A 14,348-nucleotide genomic window follows, 5' to 3' on the forward strand; every position below is an offset into this window, starting at 1 on the left:
TCGAATCAAACGATCTACATGTTAAACCCGACTAGTATCTGGTAAATCTTTATGTTGAGGCCGACTGATAACATCAAAACAAGAACTCTATCTTCACTCAAAAAGCGTCCAAAAAGGTATATTTTATTTTTTTATAGTATATACATTTAAAAGAATCCATCGGGTCTGATAGATGGTTTCCATATTGATGACTGAAAGTCACTGGTGGGGCTCCAAGTCCAAAATATCTTTGCAATAAGGGGTCAGTCACAAATCGATTCTAGGTTAGAAGAACGTCAATTGACGTTTTAAAAGCTGACCCACCCACCCACACCCAAAAACGTCAAACACCTTGATATCCCCGAAAATTGATAAAAACTGCCTTCATTGCTGTTTCGTCAGCCATCTTGATTTTCACTACGACTCGCATAGTTTATATTTGAAGAAAAAAAGAAACGGAGATAATTTCTAAACTTGTTCACAAAATTCCTGTAATTAATTATCTCCGTAGTATGTAGCGACAGAAAGAACGGCCATCTGCAAAAATTCAAGGGCCGTTCGGGCCGTCAAACAAAGAAAAGACATAAACATCGAGCCGTTTGTTTTGGTTTTCAAAACAAACAAAGCGATCAAACAAAACATGGCGAGAAGTAATATTTGACATGGAATGAAAAATCGATGTTTCTGAAAAACGTCAACAACCTTTAACCCACCCACCCATATACGTCAATTGACGTTCTTCTAACTTAAAATCGATTTGTGACTGACCCCTAATCACACAGGTTTTTCAGGGGAGGAAATTTTGACATAGTTTTATATAAGAGAGTGCAGCCCAGCAGGTTTTCAGCTGTTTTCAGACAGTCAGGGATATCCCTCAATTGCGGTATACTGCAATTGCAGTAAAAACGTCACTTTTACATTTTTCATATACTGCAATTGCAGATTATTAAAAAAACAGAATTCGAGATTCAAGGAGCGAGAAAACAGGCAATTTTTATACATAATATAATTGACCATATCTTTTTAACGCACCTAGGCGAAATATTTTTTCCGTAGATTAGATTCTTTTAATAAAGAAAAGTTTTCTTCTCGACAAATGAAAACTACTGCAATTGCAGTATACCGCAATTGAGGGATATCCCTGACTGTCAGAGCATGCATGTCATGGGTTGCCCCAAGGAAAATTTCCAACATCAAAACTCTGCTCCTAAGATCTGTTTCCCACCACAAAAAAGCCAGAAGAATTGGTGAAATTAGCCAGTTTTTAATAATTTTGCCCCTGAAATGTAGATATTATCAAAATTTTGCTCCTGCTCTTACAAAGTAAGCAATCTCTGCCCCCGAGATCTCGATGATTTCTGTGTCATACTCCGCAAACTGGGAGTGCAGTACCGTGGAGTCGAGTAACTTGCATCAGTGGAGGGAAACTTGCATAGACTGACCAATCAAAGCAGCAAAATTTCAAAACAAGTGAACTAACGGACGCAGCTCCACTCGCAGCTCGACTACTCTACTTTTTATTTTAATGACCAGCCAGGTCATTCATTTGAGGGGGCTATGCATGTTAGCCTCCACTGATGCAAGTTACCCGATCTCACGGTACATACAACAGTATAAGAGACAACAGTGGAGTGCTTTAATAGTGTTAGGTGTTAGGGTGTACACTCGTCAGGAGTTTTAGTGGAGAAGATGACAAAGCGATAGGAAAAAAATGCGTTTTTGACTTTGATAACCCATATCTTGATAGAAAAACATTATAAAAGGCTAAAATAAAAGTTTTAAAAGTGTACAGAATCTATCTAGCTGGGCATTGAACAAAGAAAGAATTATACAATCATACCTCTTTTCTTCATCTCACAATCTCCAACACACTCGCTAAGAGCCCAGTTTGAAAAGAAGAGGAAATTGTGAGATAGATAAAAGAGGTCAATTCAACACACGCAGAAATGATAGAGTTTTCTTTTTGTGCCACCTGCTCCACCAGTAGACACCTTGCCGGGTCTTCTGAAATGCATTATAGTCTTTCAAGGTTGTTCTTCATTGTCCATCCATGCCGTTGGGAACATGGGACTTTTTGTATTTCTTGCAAACTTTATGAAAACAGTTTTACTTTCCTAAGGCGAGATGAACTGGTTTACTGGTTGAATTTTTCAATTGCAGTGGCAAAATGGTGTACATGGAAGGTTTTATAGGCAATTTCAGATGATGAAACTGGGAAATTTCAAAAGAAAAGAAAATAATGAACTTTTATTGAAATAATGAACTTTTTTAAGCGGCAGCTCGAAGGCATGCGGGCAGTCGAAGGTTAACCGGTTCATTTCCCCTTGCCTAATAAGGAAAGTCAGGACAATGGTAAAATGCCTTTGTATTCCAAGTTCCCAAATAAGCGTACCCACCCGGTTATCAATTTTAGGACAATTTTTTGGACCCCCCTATCAACATTATTATTAGTTTATTTGTCAACACAGGTCAGGTTCTATGTACAAAACTATATCTTTATATACTAAAAGAATTTCATGTTTTGTGTCTGTCACGCTAAAATGGTACGCCAGTTGCAATTTTGAATGGTTTGGGTGGTTGATTTGAGTATGAAAGGAGGATTTCAAGCAGTTTTGAGACAAAAAAACTCATTTCCTTTTGAAAAACGAGTAATACGTCGCAATTTTTATTGTATGTTTAAGATTTTATTTTTCGTTAATGATTGAGCAAGAAGATGGTAGCCTAGCTATGTACCAACAAAAGATATCACCAGGGACATATGAAATATGGTTCCCACATTGGCAGTTAAAACTGATGTGGACCTGCAGGCTAAGAAACAAAAAAGTGAAACAGCTGTAAATGCAAAGTGTGTTTATTTTCGTGCAAGACTAAGGAGTTAGGTTAGGTTAAAAGTGTCTTATCCTGTTCTTATTGGGACCTCCCCAAAGAAAATTTTGAGGCTAAGGGCTAAAATTTGGGTTCCTACGTCAAAATGCACATCTCAAATTGACAGGTCTGGTGATGATTGGTCATATGATCAGAAAGAATTAGATGTGATTTAAGATCCTTTTAATGAATTTTGTCATTTTGTGTTAGTTAAAAAGTTTTTTTTAACATAACTTTTAATTGAAAAAAATGAATCAACAATAAATCTTTTAGTTCACAATATTTTCACAAAACTGTATACTTTTTTTGGTGCACCTAGTATAGTACAGTGCTGATTTCCAATAAGGAAATGCATATAGATGCTCTGCCTCCCAAATCTCCTGAGTAAATATAGTTTGACAGAAATTCTTATTTCCTCTCATATTAGGAATGTCTGGCGCTCACACAATATTTTTGTTTAAAGTTTTGCTGAGTAAGCTAGATGAGAGTCTGCAAAACGTTATGAAGGGTGGACAGGGGTGGAAAAAATTTTCTTACATATATCTTTACACACTAGGCAAATAAAAATGAAAATTGTGTTGTTTTTAAAAACCTTATTTTTTGCTTCCTCTCTTCTTAGGATAAAAAGTAAGAAATGTCACAATCTGCACAAACATTTCAGCCACCCAAATCATGGGAGTTGAGCTTATATGAATTACATCGTACTCCACAAGAAGCAATAACAGATGATACAGAGATAGTGTTGTCACCAAGAAGTCTTCACAGTGAATTAATGTGTCCCATTTGTTTGGATATGTTAACTACAACGATGACCACCAAAGAATGTCTTCATAGGTTTTGTCATGATTGTATTATCACTGCATTGAGAGCTGGTAACAAAGAATGCCCTACTTGTCGAAAGAAATTGATTTCGAAACGATCTTTGAGAAGAGATCCAAATTTTGATTCTCTCATCGAAAAGGTATTTTTTTTCATTATGTATATGAGAAGATGAAGAAAATACTTTTTGATAATTTAGTAATTTATTTAGGAATTCGATAAGATGCTATTTACCATCAGTAGATTTCATCAGGAGAATCATTTTACTTTCAAGACAACTTTCAACTTTTTGCTTCTCTCATTTATGTTACAGATCTACCCTAATCGTGACGAATATGATGCACAGCAAGAACAAGTGCTTGAGAAACTCAATCAACACACCAATCAACAGGCTTTAACCAACAGTATCGAGGAAGGTAATCCACTATTTATAATAAAGGCTTTAAAGATCTCAAAGAATCGCATTTCAGGACTTGTTTTTAAATATTTATTTCCTTCATGTTCTTTGTTTTTTGGATAATTATTCTCATCTCAAACGAGAACCGTGGACTTTTTAATATTTTTGCTATAATGAGCGAAAGCCGTACTTTTTGTTTAAAATCGATTTAATACTCAGAAAATAATATTTGAGAGACAAAGAAATTATTACGCTTTTTTTACAATGTAAATGACTCTAATAGGGCTCACAATTATATCACATTCATTAGTAAAAAAAAAAAAAAGTCGTGCAAGGAGCTCTGGATACGAGATTGGAATAACGGTTTTCTAACACTTTGACATCATAATTTTCCAGGGTTGCGACTTCAAGCACAGAATCGTTTGCAAAGGATGTTGAAGCAACAACAAAAGAAAGCAGCGGAGGCGCTAGCTGCTCAACAGGCTTCAAATGCTCAAGAAGAACAAGGTGGGATTAGTTTCTAGTCTAAATGATCATTTATCAATATCAATTGTTTCAAGATCGTGATTTAAAAGAGCATTTGATCATTATCGTGATTTTGAACGATGATATATTTCTGTCTCGGTTTCACCCATTCTTATAAACTTAATAACAACTAGATATTCTATCTTTGACAGCCCCTCCACCCGACGAACAACCTTCAACCTCATCAAACCAGCAAACAAAAGACGAAAAGCCGAGTTCCCCAGCTACACCGTCCGCGTCAAAAACGAACAAGCGAAAAGCTGTCAAAGAAAAACTACCAAAGCAAATATCAACTGAGGACGAAAATTCGAATAGTGCAACTAGTGTAGAAACTATTGAAACATTCATAGATGATATTGAACTTATTTTCCACCCACATCCAGATTTTCCGCATTACACTTCACGCTATATCAAAACAACAGGGAACGCTACGATGGCTCACTTGTCACATTTTCTCATCATTCGAGCACGCTTAGATCGTGAACAACAAGAAGCTACAGAATGCGATCATTTTAAAATCTTTGCTTTGACAGACACTCATGATTACCATGAACTAGAAGACTCGATGACTTTGGGAGACGCGTTCGCTATTCATTGGCGCGAAAACAAACCATTAGAACTGTTCTTCTCGCCTATTTATTAGTGAAGGCAATAAAATAAAAGAATTAATTTTGTAAATAATATACTTTTAGTGAAAATTTACTTTTCCGGGTTCAACTTTTCAACTGTTTGGCTGGGCCTAACCAAAAAATGGCATTTCGCTTAATGTAAGATAAACTAAGATCTGTTCCAAAAAAATTGATAGTTCGCATATTTTGATACATTGCTCTTGAAAGAAAAAAGATATCATATAAGATTTTTCTTCATTTTCGAAATTTTTGAATGAAAGTCTTTAATCTGCTTAAAGTGATCTTTTCAACGAGGTATTACTTGTAGTTAAATCTTTTCTCCTTGAAGAGCAGTGTATCAAAATGTGCGGTCTGCCAAATTTTTGGAACAAATCATATACTTCTTTGAAATTCTCAACTATAAAAGCAATCCAAACTAAATGGGATGATCGGAACCCGTCCTTTTCAGACGATCGTCAGAAATCATTTGTGTTGAAATTGAAATGTTCTGAAAACATAGCTTGTTTAATACTATTGAAAGAGTGGCATTTTTGAATTAGATTAGGTTTCACTTATGTTCTGCCCTAATAACAATTTTGCGTTTATCATAAACTTTGATACGATCCATAAATCCGAAGGGTGTTCAATCAATAAGATTTCCATCTATTACGCCATTTGAAATATTTTAACTTCATTTTTTGTAATATAGTTGACGCTCTCTAATTCGATCTTCGAGGGGAATTGGATTTTCATCGAATAAGGGAGCTCATCAAATAAGAGAGCGTCGTTTATGAGAGTTTCTTGTTGACGGGAACTTTAAATTTCATCGAATAAGGGAGCCTATCGAATAGTAGAACGTCGAATTAGAGAGCGTCAACTGTAGGTACTCTGGATTAGATTAGGTTTCACTTATGTTCTGCCCTAATAACTATTTTGCGTTTATCGTAAACTTTGATACGATCCATAAATCCGAAGGGTGTTCAATCAATAAGATTTCCATCTATTACGCCATTTGAAATATTTTAACTTCATTTTTTGTAATATAGGTACTCTGGAAGAAAGTGGAAGATGAAATACGGAACTCATTTTTGATTTGAAACAAATGAACTGCTACATGTTTTGTTTTTTATAAGCAAGTGTATGCCCCGGGGGTGAATGAGGAGTATGTGCGGACGGGAGCTCCGAAAACCGACCCTTCGAGAGACCAAATTTTAGTGAAAAAGTGACCCTTCGAGAGACTTTTTCGAAAAAATTTTCTCTAATTTTCAAAAATTTCCTACCCTTACCCTTGGTCAGGCTCGTGTATGCTTAAGTTCTCAAAGCATCCAGACTTAGCTTATGTTTATTATATGCTTAAAAATCATGCTTATGATTCACCTGGGCCAAGTTTTTAATGAAATTTCAGAAATTTTGTAAAAATTCGTTCAGATTTTGGGAACAGTGGAATGTAGCTAGCCGTGGAATGCCTTTTTTTTTACTTGACCTCTACCAAACCTTTTTAAACACATAAAAATGACAACTTGAAAAATATTTTAGGCTGACATATATGGGATATATGCTCACGTTATGCTTAGGAATTCTGCAAATCTGAGCCTTCATATGCTTATAAGCGTTATGCTTATAAAAAAAAACATGTACTTGGATAATACTTTGAGCCATTTTAGTATTTGATAGTTTTACGATCCGTTGAAAATTTGTAAGCCAAATATTTACAAAAAAATAATTTCAGCTAGAACAATCACTGGGGTTTAAGGAAAGCATAATTGTATCTTATTTTTCGATATTTTCGTGTTCTTTTGTAAGGAAGAAAGTTAGAAAGACAGCTATGCAAAATCTAATATCTGGAATGGTTGTATAAACAGCTGTATTCAGGTTCAAGATTATATTCAAATATACAAGGCTCTATAATATGGTTATATGGTCCCAGTGCCATTGTGAAATTCGAAATATCAAATTTTAAGTTTCTCACACCGATTACACAAGTGAACCTTTCATAGAATCGATATTCAAAAATAGAGGACGAGTGGTTGTGCACTCTTCTATCAGGAGAATTAGAGCGCTATGTGTAAATCGACTTTTAAAACATGGTTCCTTTTGCACCACTATTTGTCTTAAGTGACAGTTTGACTAAAGAACCTAATTTTATCATTGTAAGTGATTTTCGTACCCTGAACTAAAATGCTGAAAAGATGTCAATAAATTTACAAAGAGCGAAAAATCGTATTCTTCAATATTTGAGTATAGTAACACCCCTTGTCAAGTCTGACAATACAGCGGTGATGAAAGTGAAGACAGACATAGCGGCACCGGCCCATCCCACTGCGAATGACCAACGTAACCAAATCTCGATCTTAAAGAAAACACCATCCACCATTGAATGATCAGGTTGTTTATGCCAATGAGTTGCGTAGTAACGACCGGCCGTGTGAGCATATTCAACCGACCATTCAAAATGTTGGCTGAAGATTGCCAAAGCTGCGATCGCCAATACACCTGTAAGGTTAAAATGGTTTAATTTTACAACCCTTTTTTGATTCTACTTAAGTTCTATTTAGTTCTAACACCCCTTTATTATGACAACCCCCCCCCCCAACAAGTGTTGCTGCGTGGTAAATATGTAAGTTAAGCGAGCAGTACCTTGGAATTTTTAATATACCATATTCAAATCGTTCAAATACCATATCTTGGCACCTCTAGATAAATGGTCCATAAATGATTTACTCATGCAAAGATTAAAGGGAATTTTCTACTGGGCGGACTGTTCTGAACTTCATGCTTGTGGATTTTTGATAAATTTTGTTTTGAGCTTTTCATACAATTTCATGCCCGGGTGGAGGCACTCAAGGTAAACGACCGACCTACGTGCAGCTCTTAAGGGTCCTTTTTTAACTCCCCAAAGTATACTGTAAGGGTTGAAGTAAGTAATGATGGGAGAAACTGCACTCTAAGGGTGTAAAAATTGGGAAATCTGACCATGTTTTGTCAAATTTGGCTAAATTCTCTCTGCACTTGCACTGTAAGGTTCCGATTTCAAAGGCTGCACGTACGGCGAGATCCCCCGTGTATGGCAATGGATTCTGGGAACTTACCTGACAGTAGAACAAGTAATCCACAGATCCACATGCGACTTCCAGTTTTCTTCGCTTTATCAGTGACGATGGCCGTGACAACAAGAAAAATACCAAACCCTGATCCAATGCAGGACATCAACATTAAAACACGGACTGCATTGAACCAGCCTGATCATAAAAAAAGAGAATTAAATTCAGGTGCAGAATCGAACAAATTAAACATCGGTGAGCAGATTTAGCTCTTTAGATGTCCTTGAGCTCATTAAATATACCCCATTTGGATCTATCCAAATGGCTTGATACTGCTAAAACATTTCCGTTTTAAAAAGACGTCAACCGAAAAGTTTCATATTTGTACCTGGTGGCTCTTGTAACCTCGGTCTCAAAAAGTCACGATCGCATTCCTGATATGGAGGTAGCTCTGAAACCGAGTCTCCCTTCACATTTATGCAAGCCCTCCAAAGACCAATGTACTTGTGCATGTTTTTGTAGATATCTAAATCCTCTTTCCAGTTTGTTGATCCAGTACTGATGGCAAGTGTAGCAAAAGTTGCAATGGAGCACACCAAAACTACTGCGTGAAAACAACGTACCATTGTGACTTTGCAATGGTCTTCCTGAATTTGAAAATATAAAAAGCTTTCTTCGAGGAGGTTTAGATTTAGAGAAAGTGCTCAGACTCTTGCTACTAGAATCTTTACAAGGATGAAGGTCAAAATATTCTTTTCGTGACACTGTTATTATCCAAATCTAGAAAAGAAAGAAACAACGGTACCCAATAAATATTTGTGAAGAATTGAAAGAAAAATAGGCTATCACTGCTTGACCAATTTTGTTTTTCACAAACTATACCTTACATTCAATGACAAAAAAAAAGTTTTATTTTGACCTTTTTTTCAAATGTTTTCAATTGATAAAACTTTAATCTAACGATATATCGGTATAAAAATACTCACCTAAAACACTGTTGCTTATTTAAAAAAGTTGAAAAAATCCTATGAACTATAAACAAATCAAACGTTAATATTCCTCACCAAACTCCTTATCAATTTTGAAATTCAGCAAAATAAAAGTCCGTGGCACTAATCATTCGAAAGATCTAATTGTCTTTAGGAAAGAAACTTTTCCTTGTGGTTTAACTTTTAAAATTCGGACATAATACAAAATAGAGGAATTTAAATAGACTAGTTAGGATAACAATCTTTAATTTGAGAGCTCAATTTTGATGTGAATGAGAAAACGGTTTCAAAAATGATGCATGAAAAGAGAACTTTTTGCTCCATACTTCGTCACATACATTTGTTATTGAGAAATTTTGTAAAAATGGTCGAATTAGTTTGATTTTAAATCACGAGTTCGATGAGAATTATGTTTTCCGTGGTGATGTGGATATCAAGGGTGATTAAAGATTATCAAGTGGCCCAAGAGTTCGCCATCCAGGTAATTTTTTTGAATTCAGTTTTTCCGAACACGACAAGAAAAACACTTCCCTCGTTTTGGAACCACTATGCTTTGGTTGTCACAGTGTTATTTTAAAAACGAGGAAGTTTTTTGGTGTAATTGATGTAAAAGCCAGACTTTCTTTACCTCAGACCAATCATTCTCAGATGCCAATGAAAATGTTCATGGAAACCTTTTCTGTCAAAAAGAAATTCACCTAATTAGAAAACAAAGTAGCCTTTGATTGTTTTTTTTTAGGATTATATTTTTTCATAATTAAAGTAAAAAATCATTAGAGCCATAAAGAGAGGCAATGTACAAAATGATAGACAATCAACATAAAAATGGATTATACTTTACATGGTATACTTCAAGTAAATACATAAGAACAACGTAAATATTAGCAAATTTTCCACTACTTTGAGCGTTTGTGCAAAATAACCATTATTTCTAATTCACGCAGTTTAGTCGATTGTAGCTTACTCTCTCACACTCGAAAATTTAGAAGAAGCAAAGTTTTGTCGAATCACTTCCAATGTAGCCGTTTTCAAATCTTTCTATATACTTTTGGTAAATACAAGATATAAAAAAATTGTGCGTTTAAAATAAAGTAAGAATCATTATAAAAAGGAAAAGAAGTAAATGATTAAATATAAAAAACGACCACCCATAAAATTAATAAGAATTTTTAACATACAAAAATAAGGTGACGAAATTCAGCATGGTTGAGACTTTTGTTTTTGTAAAACTTGCAAGAAGAATTTTGGTAGCGATGATAATATGTTGTCATCATCACCTCTTCATATTCGATATTCAATTAGTCTGAATCGTAGACATCTACAAAACGCAGGTAGTATAAGGAGCACGAATCCGTTAGTGGATATCAGCAGCCTAATATTCAATTTAGACATCTAAGGGCCTAGTATTTTTTACATTTCTGAGAAAACGGTCAGGTAGGGCAAACAAAGTCTCTTCTACTAAAAACATAAAATTTTGTTAACTTTAATTAAATTCAAACCTAGTACATAATAAAACATTAACTATTTTTAGTAACATTCTGTCCCTTGAATTACTCACCAATATGAGTACTTATTACCAAAAAGGTTATCTTCAATATCCTGGCATCTAACAAGCACTACCAGCTACTGTAAATAATTTTTTTTCCAAAACGGTTCTTCATAAATCTAAAATTCATAAAGTCCATTTCTGTTACTATTGGTTGATTTTACTTAAGTAAAATATTCTCCAGTTTAATAACGGACTTGTCGTCGGGTTAGATCAGAGAAAGCAGCGGTAATAAGAGCGAAAAGTGTCATGGCAACTCCTCCCCAACCAATACCGTACGACCATCTCAACCATGTCTCGATTTTGAATCGTGTACCATCAACAACAGCTTCTCCTTCGACCTGTGTCCAGTACTGGGCGTAAAATTCACCGCCTCCGACTTCATATTGAACGCCCCATTTGCGATGAGTTGTGAAGATAGATAATGCAATCACAGCACATAGACCTGAATTAAAATCAAAATTAACAAGCAACATGCTGAATGGACCTACCTTGATCAAAATCAGATAAAAGTAGGTATTCTACATTTTACTATTGGTATTGAGCAAACACAATAAGTTTTAGAACAATGCAAAAACGTCTGATTTATTTTCTTTTATCATTGTGTAACTTGGTCGTCTTTTTTTGAAAATTTTATGACAAAAAAAAATTTTCCTTAGAAAAATTACTTCAGCCACATTTTAAGGTACCTAGCACTCTATCTTTCTGACAAAAATCAGGAAAAACTAATGAAGCAATTTTGCACCAAGTCCAAAAAACCTTATTTTTAGGTAGTTTTTGGCCCAAATTTACCCCAAATTATTTTTTTAAAATCGGGCTCCGTCACTTATAGGCATTGCTATTTTGTATCATTGTGCAAAAAATGAAAAAAAATAAAATAAAAAGCCGATCCCGAGAAAAGCTGCTAACAGGAAAATGGTAAAACAGAATTTCCCCCAAAAAAGAAAATTTGTATTTTACGATGAAAAAAAATTTTCCGAGAAAAATTACTTAAGCCAAATTTTAGGGTACCCTGCACTCCATCTTTCTGCCAAAAATCAGGAAAAACTAATGAAGAAATTTTGCACCAAGTCCAAAAAAAGACCTTATTTTTAGGTAGTTTTTGGCCCAAATTTGCGAAAATCCGTATTTGACGACGAAAAAAAAAAAAATTTCCGGAAAAAATTACATTTTAGGATGCGTTGCACTCTATCTTTCTGCCAAAAATCAGGAAAAACTAATGAAGCAATTTTGCATAAAGTCCAAAAAACCTTATTTTTAGGTAGTTTTTGGCCCAAATTTGCGAAAATCCGTATTTGACGACGAAAAAAAAATTTCCGAGAAAAATTACTTCAGCCACATTTTAGGATGCGTTGCACTCTATCTTTCTGCCAAAAATCAGGAAAAACTAATGAAGCAATTTTGCATAAAGTCCAAAAACCTTATTTTGGCCCAAATTTGCCCCCCAAAAATTTTTTTCAAAAATCGGGCTCCGTCACTTTTCAAGCATTGCTATTTTGTATCATTGTGCAAAAAAATAAAAAAAACTAATGAGCCAATCCCTAGAAGAGCTGCTAACAGGAAAATGGTAAAGGGGAATTTCCCCCAAAAAGCGAAAATCCGTATTTGACGACGAAAAAAAATTTTCCGAGAAAAATTACTTCAGCCACATTTTAGGGTACCTTGCACTCTATCTTTCTGCCAAAAATCAGGAAAAACTAATGAAGCAATTTTGCACAAAGTCCAAAAAACCTTATTTTTAGGTAGTTTTTTGGCCCAAATTTGCCCCCCCCCCCCCCCCAAAATCTTTTTTTTCAAAAATCGGGCTCCGTCACTTTTCAGGCATTGCTATTTTGTATCACTGTGCAAAAAATTTAAAAAAACTAATGAGCCAATCCCGAGAAAAGCTGCTAACAGGAAAATGGTAAAAGGGAATTTCCCCAAAAAAGCGAAAATCCGTATTTGACGACGAAAAGAAATTTTCCAAGAAAAATTACTTCAGCACCATTTTAGGGTACCTTGCACTCTATCTTTCTGCCAAAAATCAGGAAAAACTAATGAAGCAATTTTGCATAAAGTCCAAAAAACCTTATTTTTAGGTAGTTTTTGGCCCAAATTTGCGAAAATCCGTATTTGACGACGAAAAAAAAATTTCCGAGAAAAATTACTTCAGCCACATTTTAGGATGCGTTACACTCTATCTTTCTGCCAAAAATCAGGAAAAACTAATGAAGCAATTTTGCACAAAGTCCAAAAAACCTTATTTTTAGGTAGTTTTTGGCCCAAATTTGCCCCCCAAAAATTTTTTTCAAAAATCGGGCTCCGTCACTTTTCAGGCATTGCCATTTTGTATCATTGTGCAAAAAATTAAAAAAAACTAATGAGCCAATCCCGAGAAAAGCTTGTAACAGACGAACGGACAACGGTCAAATTAAAGGACCTCCCGGTAGGTCCAAAAATCAAAAGTTATGATCATTATAATTCGAACTAAGGTCTCCAATTCAACGATTATTTTCGAATTTAACAAGAGCAAATTAACATCGAAGAAAGAAAGGACAGTATCGTTCACCTGATATGAAAATGATAAGAACACAAGGGAAATATCGGCTGCCGGTCTTTTTGCTGTTATCCGTGATGAAAGCTGTGATGTAAAAGATCAATCCGAAACCAGTTCCAATGCAAGATAACAACATCAATGCACGTGTCGCATTGAACCATGCTATAAAAATAAGTTGTTGAAAATCAGTCAAGAACCTGTTACTAAAATAAAAGCTCTGGCTGCTCGTACACACTAGTAGTATTCTCAATATTCTTGTGGAGTGATAAAACACCTTTCCTGGTGAAACCAAAGTCAGAAAGTTGACTTTACAAAAATATCATCAAAGATTCCGCTACAGAAAATTAATAAAATAACACTTACGAGGTGGTTCATTCAAGTGAGGTCTCAAGTAATCTTTATCACAGATGACACCCTGAGTGGTAGGGTAGCCATCATTGTTTCCCTCGGATTCAATGCAAGCTTGCCAGAGACCAATATAGGTACGTGTTCCTCTGACATAGTTGATGTCTTCCTTCCATCTTCGGGTCCCAGTACTGATGCACAGCATGAAGAAACCCAGAAAACAGAGAACCATAGTTGCAATCGATAAACAGGTTGCCATTTTTATTTTATTATTGTCACCAGATTAAGTTGTTTGTTTTGTTTTACTTAAAGAAGAAAAGATAATTTGATTGATAATTTGATGGACAATTCTTTTAAACATTTAGGATTGTAAGACCCAAAAATTACAGAAAGTCACCAAAGACATCAAAATTGATAAACATCAAAATGGAGGGATTAAAGGAGGGTCGACGAAGGAAGACTGGATAGCCCTGGATATGAATAGACAACTGAAGAGGATTACATACAATATACTGTTTGTAGATGCAGAAAAGTATTTCAACAAACTGTGGATGGAGGATTGGGTCAGTGATATTGTCGAAAATAGACTACGGCAAAGAGAAGCCATGCTGCTGTATACAATGAATAGAAACGCACAGTTAGAACACCGTACGGAGAAACAGAAACATTCAACATAGAAATTAGAAGTAAAACAATTT

At 35.1% G+C, this 14,348-nt stretch overlaps 3 protein-coding genes across 3 annotated transcripts; 1 reads left to right on the forward strand and 2 right to left on the reverse strand.

Annotated features, from left to right (window-relative positions):
* Window positions 1–34: 34 nt before the first annotated feature.
* Window positions 35–5,266, forward strand: LOC136812788 (E3 ubiquitin-protein ligase RING2-like). The gene is made up of 5 exons (XM_067069313.1): window positions 35–116; window positions 3,464–3,805; window positions 3,977–4,079; window positions 4,457–4,567; window positions 4,738–5,266. Exons 2-5 carry the CDS (start codon window positions 3,479–3,481, stop codon window positions 5,226–5,228), a joined length of 1,032 nt encoding a protein of 343 aa, XP_066925414.1. The 5' UTR covers window positions 35–116; window positions 3,464–3,478; the 3' UTR covers window positions 5,229–5,266.
* Window positions 5,267–7,330: 2,064 nt separating this feature from the next.
* Window positions 7,331–9,293, reverse strand: LOC136812790 (uncharacterized). Its single transcript, XM_067069314.1, has 4 exons — window positions 9,221–9,293; window positions 8,623–8,881; window positions 8,283–8,432; window positions 7,331–7,686 (listed from the first exon to the last, which is right to left on the reverse strand). The coding sequence occupies exons 2-4, from the start codon at window positions 8,858–8,860 to the stop codon at window positions 7,421–7,423; spliced, it is 654 nt and encodes a 217-aa protein (XP_066925415.1). The 5' UTR covers window positions 8,861–8,881; window positions 9,221–9,293; the 3' UTR covers window positions 7,331–7,420.
* A 667-nt stretch (window positions 9,294–9,960) lies between these two features.
* Window positions 9,961–13,964, reverse strand: LOC136812791 (lens fiber membrane intrinsic protein-like). The gene is made up of 3 exons (XM_067069315.1): window positions 13,669–13,964; window positions 13,318–13,467; window positions 9,961–11,214 (listed from the first exon to the last, which is right to left on the reverse strand). Exons 1-3 carry the CDS (start codon window positions 13,907–13,909, stop codon window positions 10,955–10,957), a joined length of 651 nt encoding a protein of 216 aa, XP_066925416.1. The 5' UTR covers window positions 13,910–13,964; the 3' UTR covers window positions 9,961–10,954.
* Between the last annotated feature and the right edge of the window lie 384 nt (window positions 13,965–14,348).

The sequence above is a fragment of the Clytia hemisphaerica genome, unplaced genomic scaffold, assembly GCF_902728285.1.
Source record: "Clytia hemisphaerica strain Z4C2 unplaced genomic scaffold, Clytia hemisphaerica genome assembly, whole genome shotgun sequence".
Taxonomy (NCBI): domain Eukaryota; kingdom Metazoa; phylum Cnidaria; class Hydrozoa; order Leptothecata; family Clytiidae; genus Clytia; species Clytia hemisphaerica.